Raw genomic sequence first — 13,139 nt, forward strand, 5'->3', positions numbered from 1 at the left:
TATGAAGATTTTACAGAAAAACAGTCAACGTTGAACCAGCCGCCGAAGCTGCTTCTGGTATCCACGTTGTTTACGAACATAATATATTTTATATAGCTGCTTTAGAACTCTAAGCTCATTTATAAAGACGCAAAGTACGCGTCCTACTGAACTGTTAAGGGCGTGGCATGTTTGAGTCTCACGCGAGGCGTGTGAGTAATTTTTTACAACAAGAAGCTATAATCACTCCATATGAATAAAACAGCTAGAAAATAATCTGTCGCAGGTTCATAAATTTCACTAGTTTGATCGCCTTCATCTTGAAGGAAGCAGGAATATTAGAGCTTAACGTCCCGTCGACATCGAGGTCATTAGAGACGAGCACAAACTTGGATTGGGGAAGGATGGGGAGAGAAATCGGCTGTGTCCTTTCAAAGGAACCATTCCGGCATTCGCCTTAAATGATTTATGGAAATCACGGAAAACCTAAATTTGGATGGCTGGACGGGGAATTGAACCGTCGTCCTCCCGAATGCGTGTCCAGCATCAATCATGGGCGGATCTAGAGGGGGGACAGCAAAGGGTTGATCGCCCTCTCTGCCCCCCCCCCCCCCCCCCCCCCACAGACACTGGTACCAGTGCCGAAAAACTCCGAGTCCTCACACGTCAGCCTAAAAATTATATATTTTTCAGTTTTTCCAGTAGCCCTGAATTTCCTAAATACGGTTATTGGCATAGTAAACAACAATAAGCAGCTTAATTATATGTTAACACACAACAGCTTCAGATCATTGGAAAATTTTTCCACCCCCGCCTCCTCTCCTGGAGTACACCCAGGATCCGCCTCTGAGTATGCTAACTACTGCGCCATTTCTCCCAGTACCTTCATCTAGCGAGGTACCAGTAAAGAGTTCGATCACATATCAACATCGAGAAATTCAGGTAGTTTCAAAAGGTTTTTCTAGCAAATTATATGTTTGAATACTTAAAACTAAACTCCTGCCGAACAGGCCATGAAGGCTCAACGGTACTGACCGGCCGCCGTGTCATCCTCAGCTCATAGGCCTCATGCAGATATGGAGGGGTACGTGGTCAGCACACCACTCTCCCGGCCGTATGTCAGTTTCCGAGATCGGAGCCACTACTTCTCAATCAAGTAGCTCCTCAGTTTGCCTCGCAAGGGCTGAGTGCACCCCGCTTGCCAACAGCGCTCGGCAGACAGGAAGGTCACCCATCCCCAAGTGCTAGCCCAGCCCGACAGCGCGTAACTTCGGTGATCTGACGGGAACCGGTGTTACCACTGCGGCAAGGCGGTTGGCGTTTGAAGACTTGGTACCAAAATTTACCTACGGTTCCAGTAGCTTTCAGGACATAACATATACAGATCTTTGCTACACTTATCCACTTCCAGAGTAGCTCACATGTTTTATTTGGCACGTCTGGCTGAAAGGCAGCATGTATGTACGAACGTCCTTTATAAGTAATTAGGAAACTGAGAAGGGAAATTACTATTTCGAGAGCATCTGTACAATATCTTATTACTAACGTCGACTAGGAAATTGTTACAGCTACAAAAATAGGGGAACATTCAACAAATATCCGAAATATCGGGTCAACTTAAGCATTATAGCTCACTGCAGTGTATAGGTTAAGTGAGTAAACAGTAGGTTATCCGAGATGAATGCCGAGGTTTTTCTTTTCTACAGGATATAATGCTGTGGTTAATTTAGGACGCATTGTTACTGAATACCCTCAATGACTTCAGTTTTATTGCGGCGTGGTGGAAAATATTGCAAGAGAGAAACTATAACTTTTAATCATACGTCTGAAGTCAAAGTAACTTTTTTCTGGAAGAAAAAAAGGAAAAACTTATTTGCTACTATTTGCGATATCAAGAAGCCTAAAAGTGATGTGGTGGGTAATGTTTTTGCAGCACCCCCAGCAATGCATACTGGAATATTAGGCGTGGTTTTTGTAAGCATAAACATGCTGTTCTAGAGAGTCACAGCAACTAGCAGTGAGAAGAAACTGTTATGTACAAGGCGTGTTTTTTAAGTAAGTACCTTTTTGCCACACCGCGATCGATATTCATCGTGAGATCTGTGCATTTTACGGAGAAAACATTATGAGTGACGGAATGGTAAGAAAGTCGGTGAGAGCATTTAAAGATGGCCGCACAAATGGGCATGATGAACAACGGAGTGGGCTTCCTTCGGTCGTTAATGAAAGTTTGGTGCAGGAAGTGGACAATAAGGTGAGAGAAAACAGACGCTTTACGATTTCCTCCTTGCGGGATGACTTTCCTAATCTTTCTCGTAGTGTTTTGTATGGCATTGTGATCGAGCACTTTAATTACCAAAAATTGTGCGCACGTTGGGTACCGAAAATGTTGACAAATGTGCATAAAACCAAACGTTTAGACAGTGCATTGACTTTCCTTGAGCGGTACCACAAAGACGGTGATGATTTCTTTAGCCAAATTATTACGGGCGATGAAACATGGGTGGCTTACGTCACGCCTGAATCAAAGCAACAGTCCATGGAATGGCGGCATTCAGATTCACCCAGAAAAGTGAAGTTTGAGCGAACACTTTCTGCCCGGAAAATCATGTGCACAGTTTTTTGGGACAGAAAAGGAGTACTGCTTGTCGAATTTCTGCCTCGTAATGAGACAATCAATGCAGCAGCCTACTTTAAGACATTGCACAATCTGCGCCGTTCAATTCAGAACAATAGACGTGGCAAGTTGAGTAGGGGCATCGTTTCGCTGCAAGACAATGCCCATCCGCATGTGGCGAATCAGACCAAAGATCTCATCACATCTTTTCGATCGGAAATTCTAGATCATCCTGTGTACAGCCCCGATCTTGCGCCCAGTGACTACCATCTGTTCCTGCACTTGAAGAAACACATGGGCAGTCAGCGTCTTCAAGACGATGACAAAGTCAAAACAGTGGTGATGCAGTGGTTAACAAGTCAGGGGGCAGACTTCTACGAGGAGGGTATTGAACAACTGGTACAACGTTATGAAAAGTGCCTCAATATTGACGGAAATTATGTAGAAAAGTAGACTAAGGTGCAGGCTTTCAAGTAAAAATAAAATTATTGAGATATCTTAGAATGTTTTTTTTTAATTTCAAAACAGTACTTACTTAAAAAACTCGCCTCGTACTACAGTCACAGGCTCCAGCCTATTAGGGCATGTTCTTATCTGACTGATCAGCTATAATAGCTGCCTCAGTGTTTCTAGCACTCCTGAAGGTGCGTTACACCTGTGCGCCTCGCGGCTAGTCGTCGTGCGGCTCTGCTTGCTCCATAGGAAAGTAGAGGCACATGTCTCCCCGACTGGCATGGGGAAACCCCTGCAGCTGCGCACGGTGGTCCGTAGGCAGAATTCAGAGGCATGCATGACTTCGCACCAGAGCATGCGCCTGCTTGGGCTGCGTGCAACGGCCGCAGGCGCCTAATGCGCACCGATAGTCGCAATGGTGTAAACGCGCCTTTACTATTCCATGGCAGCCTGCCGAGCGAGGTGGCGCAGTGTTAGGCACTGGTCTTAGCATCCGGGAGGACGATGTCTCAAATACTCATCTGGCCGTCTAGATTTAGGTCTTACTGTGATGGTCTTAAATCGCTAAAGGCGGCTGTCGGGATAGTCCCCCTGCAAGTGGACTTCTGAGTTCCTTCCCCGATCCGAGTTTTTGCTCCCCTCTAATGATCTCGTCCTCAATGGGTCGTCTTCCTTCCTTTCTTCCTTTGAGGCAGCCATTCAAGGTGTAGAATCCTTTGTGACTTATTAAAGTTTAGCCAACCAGTCTGATCTCAGACTGCTTCTAGAAGCCGAAAGAGATAATTTTCATCTGCATTAACCAACAACGTATAGGGATTGGTTTTCTTATAATCTGATCTTAAAGAATGGACTCTCTTTAAGTGGGAACATTTTTCTGTTATGCTTTAACTGATATCAATTGAAGCAACAAGTTTACTGTCACCAGTCACTATTAACTTTATTTCCGCTGCACCGTGTCAGTGCTTTAAGCCTCCGTCATCAAGTGGCTTTATGTAGATTAATACGACGTAAGTGTGTTATGTTACGACTTTCGTGTTTCGTTTTTGTCTACATCTATTAGACAGTGCCACAGCATACCCCAAAGTCGTAACACTACACACACACGCCGTCTTAATTCACATAAATCCACTTTATGATAGAGATTTAAGCCTCTTAAAAGCGTAACAAATTCTGACTGGTAACAATAAGAATGGAAATCAAAGAATAAAATATAATTTCATGAACAAAAAGGTAATATCATGTAATGTGAAACAATAGCTTCTGAAGACAGTTGTTTCACCCCATCTCTACATACTCTACATCGAAAACCAGGTTCATTAAAGACCATTTTAAATTTATGGTCATCGAAAAACAAGAACTGAAGAGATTTAAGGAAATATACGTTCTCGAACGATTAAATGGGGCTTGCTTCAATAGGAGAAAAGCAGATCACAGCGTTCCAGTAGAGCGGTTAATTGAGCCTGTATGTTAGGTATGTTTGAAATTCTACGAACACATTTACGAAATACACAACACCAAACTAAGCAAACGACGTAGATAATCAGTTCAAAGAGGATCAAGATCAAGAAGCTGAAAGAGCTAACGATAACCTACACCTAAAGAACATGCCAGAACGTATCTCAAGAATTCATGGAGCATTTCGAATTCTTGTAAATAAGTACAGATACGCGAACAATTAAAAAGCGGCGCAATAAACAACATAATGACTTCTTTTAGGGGATGAGATGATTATGAGACCAGCTAACAAGCTAGGATGTGCTGTCTGAATGGGTAAAAAGAACATCAGTAAATTTCATTTCGAGCTGCTTCATAATGAAATAGCAACAGAAAGAAGCATTTTATGAAGCGGTACACACGGTTACTCTTCCACTGTTCTACATTAACACATTGCGTACGGATCTCAAGTTAACTTGTATTTCGCGCACCACACCTTACGGATGGATCTCGACATGACTCGCATTTTCTACACGCTGTCTTTAGATGCTACCTGTTGTCATATATTTTAAATACTACTTATATTTGGCCGGCCGAAGTGGCCGAGCGGTTCTAGGCGCTACAGTCTGGAACCGCGCGACAGCTAAGGTCGCAGGTTCGAATCCTGCCTCGGGCATGGATGTGTGTGATGTCCTTAGGTTAGTTAGGTTTAAGTAGTTCTAAGTTCTAGGGGACTGATGACCTCAGAAGTTAAGTCCCATAGTGCTCAGAGCCATTTTTTGAACTACTTATATTTAGGTGTTTACACCAGTAGTAAATGTATCAATCCCTATTGTCCTCATGTAATTTATGCTTATTTTGTTATAACGTTAACCCTTTCGAGACGCCGCCCGAGTCTCATTCGGGCATTGGCTACATTCCAAATGACTTTCATGTCGACAAACTTCCAATTGCCAGGGACCAATAATTTTATGAAATTCGCGTGCCTATTTTGTCCTATGACGTACAGTGCCCAACGTGTATGCGTAATATTTCACTGAAAATGTGTGAGAGTCCTACAAGTTGGTGGAACACAGAGGGGAAACTTACTGTTTCGTGATGAGGTCTTTAGCGATTTCTATAAAATAAGTCAGCCATTAAAAACTATCAAAAACTTTATCTTCGTTTTAAATGACCGTGGAGAGGATTCAAGAGCTGCGTTTTATAGTCGAAGTTATCATGAGAAGGGAGCATGTAGTGTGACTAATGTTCAGGTTGGTGGAATTTGCTCGTGTCTCTTAAAAAGCTTCACTTCATAGAAAGCTTGGAATAGGAGTTATATGTAACATGTAGAATCATTCGGGATTATGTCTTTTGGAGAAACAACATAAAAAACAGCACAGGTACCGCCTTTCGATACTTCAGTAATTTATGATCGGAGGTTTAAATGTTTTTGAGTAGGTGATCAATACGTCTCTGCTCTTATTTTGACATTATCAGAACACAGTCGCAAACGGAACTTTTCTGATGATGTGTTCATAAAAGAAAGATCATTCAACATTCACTACTGATGATTGTTTATCACTGATAAAAGTGGGGAATGACACACGAGATGATGTATTTCACAGCAAACATGACACTCGAGCTGACAGAAGGAGGGAAGAGCCGAGTAACACATTATGTGGGTGACATGCAGAAAAGCTAGGGAAGTGAGCGAGCAGGGGCATACCGACCTCCGGGTGTGGACGGGCCTGTCGCGCTGGCGCCGGTTCTTGAACCAGTTGGACACCTGGGTGAGCGTCAGGCCCGTCTTCTTGGACAGGCCCTTCTTCTCGTCGGGCGTGGGGTACCGGTTGCGGTTGTAGCACTCCTTGAGCGCGTTCCGCGACCGCTCCTACGACAGCAACGCAACCACGTCATGCAAACAGCGCAACACGCTCTCACGCTCGCCATTGCTGCGAGGCATTTTCAAGAAATGATCCCATTTCCAGACAGTAGTTTTAATATGTTACGCAGAAAAAAGTAAAAACATTTTGAGCAGTTTCTGAAATATGTCTGCCTGCTCCATAAGTAATCACGCATTGCACTCAAGTGACGCTCGCGCCCACCAACCATATGGTGATGGTGATGAGCAGTGTGTGATACGGAACGAATCATGAGCTACTGGAGGGCTGCTGTCTTCATCTAATAAACTGCTTCACTTTTAGACTCCTGAGAAATGACACAATGAAAACATAGCATGGCTTCCTGTGACGAGGATGATGATAGGAGGGTGGTCAAAGGAAAGTGAATGCCAGACGACGACTCGATCTAGACCCTGCAGTTACCGCGGAGCGTTATCTGTCCATCTTTATAGCTCACAGTCTCACCATTAGGTATACAAGCAGAACTCATTTGGTAATAGCGAAAGATAAGGGACCGGTTTTAAATCATTGTCCACAAACACTTTTAATTTGTCAGAAAGATTACGATGTCAGGAATAAAATTCAATGTGGCAAACCAAGGAAGGTTAGAGTTTAAACAGAGAGAACAAATTAAAAGTAGCCCGGAAAATATTTCAAGGACCTTAAGATTGGCCCAGGAACAATACATCATCTTTCCCGAGTGTGCATGATATAAACTGGATTGCCTACCTTAAGGTGCATGAAATATTTTCCGGTCCCTTTTACTTCGCCCACCCAGAAGCAATCTTCGACGTCCAAGTATTTTGAAACGAAGCGCTGTGATAACAATTATGAGAAAGTGAAAGCACCCCGACTTGATTGACGGAACCATCTAAATATTCTCCTGAAATTATTTAGATAAATGATGGGAGACGTAACTAAGGACGGCCGGACGTGGACTTCAACCACTGCTCTCCAGCATACGAACCCACTTTCTTACCACAGCGCAGTCTTGACGACTGAAGAAAAGTATGTTAGGCTGAAAACTCACAGTGTTTACTTTGTGGATGGGCGTGTTTCATGTAAACTGCTGCGGCCACGGAGCTATAGATCCTAGTATCTATTGCAAAATGGGTGACAGCTGTCGCATGAATGTTTACGTGGCAAGAACTTCGACTAACTTGGACCTCTGGGGTTAATAGGAGATCTCTTTTCAATGAAGCTGATTTTGACAATGTTGCCAGCAAGACACTTCCCCATTCCCAAAAACTGTACTGGAATTACTCGAAATACACACCTTGACCTTCAAGCGCCATGAGTATCACTCCCACTGGGCACTCATGGAGACCATACAGTTGAATGTTTCACATGTTGTAAGTCTCCATGTTTTGCTGAAGTCTGAACTGTAATGTTACAGTACAACAAAGCAAAACGCATCTATGCCTAAAAGTGGTTTAGTTACTTTGTTCATATATTTATACAATAAATGACAGTCCAGGAATCACACCCAGTTCACTAGCACCAAAACCTCAGCGATTCTTATATTCCATAAGATAATCAAGAGTGATTGATTTCTGAATTGCATATATTTGTGTAATTAAGATCGTACTAACGTGATATTTGTATGCTCAATGATAAGTCACAAAGTTTTACTTTAAATAAAAATAATAACGTGCCCCACTTTGAGTGCACACATTGTTGGTCTCGTGGTTAGTTCATTAATGACACCGTTTGTACAGTAAACTAAAGATACACTCCTGGAAATTGAAATAAGAACACCGTGAATTCATTGTCCCAGGAAGGGGAAACTTTATTGACACATTCCTGGGGTCAGATACATCACATGATCACACTGACAGACCCACAGGCACATAGACACAGGCAACAGAGCATGCACAATGTCGGCACTAGTACAGTGTATATCCACCTTTCGCAGCAATGCAGGCTGCTATTCTCCCATGGAGACGATCGTAGAGATGCTGGATGTAGTCCTGTGGAACGGCTTGCCATGTCATTTCCACCTGGCGCCTCAGTTGGACCAGCGTTCGTGCTGGACGTGCAGACCGCGTGAGACGACGCTTCATCCAGTCCCAAACATGCTCAATGGGGGACAGATCCGGAGATCTTGCTGGCCAGGGTAGTTGACTTACACCTTCTAGAGCACGTTGGGTGGCACGGAATACATGCGGACGTGCATTGTCCTGTTGGAACAGCAAGTTCCCATGCCAGTCTAGGAATGGTAGAACGATGGGTTCGATGACGGTTTGGATGTACCGTGCACTATTCAGTGTCCCCTCGACGATCACCAGTGGTGTACGGCCAGTGTAGGAGATTGCTCCCCACACCATGATGCCGGGTGTTGGCCCTGTGTGCCTCGGTCGTATGCAGTCCTGATTGTGGCGCTCACCTGCACGGCGCCAAACACGCATACGACCATCATTGGCACCAAGGCAGAAGCGACTCTCATCGCTGAAGACGACACGTCTCCATTCGTCCCTCCATTCACGCCTGTCGCGACACCACTGGAGGCGGGCTGCACGATGTTGGGGCGTGAGCGGAAGACGGCCTAACGGTGTGCGGGACCGTAGCCCAGCTTCATGGAGACGGTTGCGAATGGTCCTCGCCGATACCCCAGGAGCAACAGTGTCCCTAATTTGCTGGGAAGTGGCGGTGCGGTCCCCTACGGCACTGCGTAGGATCCTACGGTCTTGGCGTGCATCCGTGCGTCGCTGCGGTCCGGTCCCAGGTCGACGGGCACGTGCACCTTCCGCCGACCACTGGCGACAACATCGATGTACTGTGGAGACCTCACGCCCCACGTGTTGAGCAATTCGGCGGTACGTCCACCCGGCCTCCCGCATGCCCACTATACGCCCTCGCTCAAAGTCCGTCAACTGCACATACGGTTCACGTCCACGCTGTCGCGGCATGCTACCAGTGTTAAAGACTGCGATGGAGCTCCGTATGCCACGGCAAACTGGCTGACACTGACGGCGGCGGTGCACAAATGCTGCGCAGCTAGCGCCATTCGACGGCCAACACCGCGGTTCCTGGTGTGTCCGCTGTGCCGTGCGTGTGATCATTGCTTGTACAGCCCTCTCGCAGTGTCCGGAGCAAGTATGGTGGGTCTGACACACCGGTGTCAATGTGTTCTTTTTTCCATTTCCAGGAGTGTAGTTATGAGATATATGTACTGCTGTCGTTAAATGCAACAGACCAAAGCTATTTTTTCACTTGCCTCTCACATGCCGCTACTTCTTGACAAATTAAGTTAATTCAAGTCAAGAACCTCTATCCCAGCATCATATAGATGGTACCCAAACGTTGAGAGAGAAGTGAACCGTATTTCCCTTAAACACAAACAAAAAAGTACTAAGGAGCAGTTTATGGAAAGAACATTAAAGCACTTAACGACTGCGTTGTCCTTTGTTCCTCTTCGTTGTTTATTCAACTGGCGCATACTATTTGTACAAGCTAACATTATTTCGTAACACCCGGTCAACTCATTTCACACTGCATATATACAGACTTCCATCACTGCATCATACAATAAAGTGACATACAGCCTATAAAGCTTAAGAAGTCATCAACACCTATCTTTACCATTTCCGAGACTCCACTGAACATGCATTTCCTCTGACGCCCTTTAAACAATATTTCGGTACTAACGAATGATTTTATTACGAACCACGATGGATTTGAGATTAAATTGTTGATAGATGCACCAAGTATTTAAACGCACAACCTAGACGGACATGAATCGTTGCTATTGATGCGTTAAATATGTGAAAAATACTGTTAATTTTAACAAGCAGGGAATTAGTCGAGGCCTCTCCTCGTTGTGATATATATTGAAAATTGTATTGCAATTTAATGTACTTCCAAATTCGGTGTTTTATGCCTGTGCAAAATTTGATGGTAGATCGGTTTCCAGCAGACATGGCAGTTGAACTCGTGCTTATTATTTAGACGGCAGACATGATGGTCTTCTTCAGGTGCTGCCGTTATGGTTTTACGTGTGAACAGTGTCTGGTCTCCACCCCGACCATATACATTGTTGAAACAGACTTCTTCTCCCCTTCTGCCCTTTAACGCACTTTTTTTTCTAGGCCATCTCGCCATTAGTTCGTTTTGCTGGTTCTGTCGATTGAGCTGGTCCACGAAATCTTAATGAATTGAGTGCCGGATCCGATTTGAAACCTCCGTCCCTGTTTCCCAAGTTTTCCAACACATTTATTTTGGTAAATTCCTTAATTACGTTGTGCTAGAAACCTGGATGCTGCTGAACGATACTAGTTTAGTCATATCTCAGTCTATATCAATAAGGAAAACCAGAATTCACACGGAAAGACTTAGGTGTTCGTTTTTTCCGCACGCTGTTCGAGAGTGGAATAACAGAGAATTTTTTTGAAAGTGGTTCGATGAACCCTCTGCCGGGCAGTTAAGTGTTTCTTAAGTGTTTCTTAAGAATTTCTTAAGAAATTTTGTGATGATCTCAAAGTAAAACCTATGACGAATAGAACAATTTTTCTGTGAATCTCACCTATTTCCATGGCGCATATGCCTCAGCTGTCACTGCGGCGACTTGCTTTAATGAAATAATAATTAATGAACAGTATATATATTTCCTAAAAAGATTTTTATAATAACTGTAGCAGCTTTTTTAAGTATACGAAAACATTGAAAGGTATCGAAAATCAATGGTAGATTTTGCCGACAGTGTTACAACAGCTTTCTTCGCAAGCTAACGTAGTTTCCAAAGCCCAGATTCACCTTCGAGGCTTCCATTGCGATGTTAGCACGTTTGAAATGGGTATTTGTAAGAAATAACGGCGAATTTTAAATTAATAAATGCAATTAAGCTGACTGATCGATAGTGGCCATGAAGTTATCAGTTAGGAAACCTAGTTTAATGTGCCTCTGTTCATGTCGAAGGCCTCAGACTAGACGTTAGAACCTACTGACAGAAGTACCTCACGTCGAGCCCTACAGATAATATATTTTTACAAGACCCTCGTCGTCTATCCCCACCACTGCCTGTCTCTCCCCTTTCTTTTGCTCTCTCACACCCAGTACAGTTCTTCTGTCAGTAAGCAGCCGTTATGTATTGTAGACAACATCGTAGAACCTAATCTAATGAAAATCATTTAAAATTCACTGTTCAGTAATGACAAACATTTCGTAGCCAGAAATATAAAAAAAATGATATATTAACTCATCCTGTAACACGAATACAAGATGCATTTCTGTCACAAATGACAATCAGGTATGAAAATATGTAAATTTCTTTTTTAGAATGTGATCGTGTTGTCCAATATTTCATTTGTGTTGCAACCTGTGAACTTGTAATTTTGTCATGTAAACACTGTATACAAATCAGTAATTTTGCAGTATAAGTGATAAGAAGAAAAACTACATTGGAACGTCACATGCAAGGGAAGAATGTAAAAGCATTCGCAGTTTAAAAATCCACTACTTGTTCTAAGTTAGTTTCGCGCATTTCCTCACTGTAAATTCATCATAACACCTCTCTGAGACAGGTTTCTATCGCCGGCCGCGGTGGTCTCGCGGTTCTAGGCGCGCAGTCCGGAACCGTGCGACTGCTACGGTCGCAGGTTCGAATCCTGCCTCGGGCATGGATTTGTGTGATGTCCTTAGGTTAGTTAGGTTTAAGTAGTTCTAAGTTCTAGGGGACTGATGACCACAGCAGTTGAGTCCCATAGTACTCAGAGCCATTTTTGAACAGGTTTCTATCGTAATGAAGATCCCTCCATAGTCGCTGGAGCCAAGTTAATATAAGGTAGTACATCCCTTAACATTCGCACCTGAATGTATCATTAATTGTTATTGTTTTTGCTGTTACTGCAGTGTTGCAGATGGCACTGTATTACTACGTGATGTAGATTATATGCTTTAAAACAAAGTAGGAAGCCATATTGTTATTCACAGGACATCAGCATTATGTAGTAACAAGGCACTGAAGGCACTGGTTTGCTTCTGTAAAAATCCCCGCTTAACTTTCCAGAACGACGTAAGAAACTTGTCAATAGCGTAAAAATCTGTCCTTATATGCAGCGTGTCTTGCAGTAACGTCTTCGAGTGTCCTCCGACACTCGACTGTTCAGCAACAACTACATGGGCTTCGGCAACATTTGCCCTAAGAGTAACATCATATGCCCAGAGGGGACAGTAAGGACAATAGAATCCGTGCACTTCATTCTTCACTTTCCTTCCCTTCCCCTCGGGAGTGTGTGCTAACCCTAATGAGTGCATGCATACGTGGCAGAGCAGGGAAGACCTCGCAGATATGGACGGTAAGAGGGGAATGAAGCACCTCTCACCAGCAACAAGTAACATATGAATCAGTGGAACGGCAACAGTGTTACTCGCTTGCTACAATCGAGCGATACACTACGACGTGGAAACAAAGGAGAAGGGTACAACGCACAATTTATTACCGATGTAATGACTACGTTTAGTGAGTTCTACAATTATTGTTCCTCTAGAAGCAAAAGATACCCAGCTACTCCACCGAGCGAGGTGGCGCAGTGGTTAGCACACTGGACTCGCATTCGGGAGGACGACGGTTCAATCCCGTCTCCGGCCATCCTGATTTAGGTTTTCCGTGATTTCCCTAAATCGTTTCAGGCGAATGCCGAGATGGTTACTTTGAACGGGCACGGCCGATTTCCTTCCCAATCCTTCCCTAACCCGAGCTTGCGCTCCGTCTCTAATGACCTCGTTGTCGACGGGACGTTCAACACTAACCACCACCACCACCACCCAGCTACTAC

General features: G+C 44.0%; 1 protein-coding gene across 1 annotated transcript in view; it reads right to left on the reverse strand.

Moving 5' to 3' along the window:
• Positions 1-13,139, reverse strand: part of LOC124594371 (homeobox protein SIX6-like) — a 167,035-nt gene that overhangs the window by 128,163 nt on the left and 25,733 nt on the right. Inside the window, exon 4 of the mRNA XM_047132743.1 lies at positions 6,196-6,356. Within this exon, the coding sequence (XP_046988699.1) occupies positions 6,196-6,356 (161 nt within the window). The remainder of the gene's footprint in view (positions 1-6,195; positions 6,357-13,139) is intronic.

Source organism: Schistocerca americana, chromosome 1 (assembly GCF_021461395.2).
Source record: "Schistocerca americana isolate TAMUIC-IGC-003095 chromosome 1, iqSchAmer2.1, whole genome shotgun sequence".
Taxonomy (NCBI): domain Eukaryota; kingdom Metazoa; phylum Arthropoda; class Insecta; order Orthoptera; family Acrididae; genus Schistocerca; species Schistocerca americana.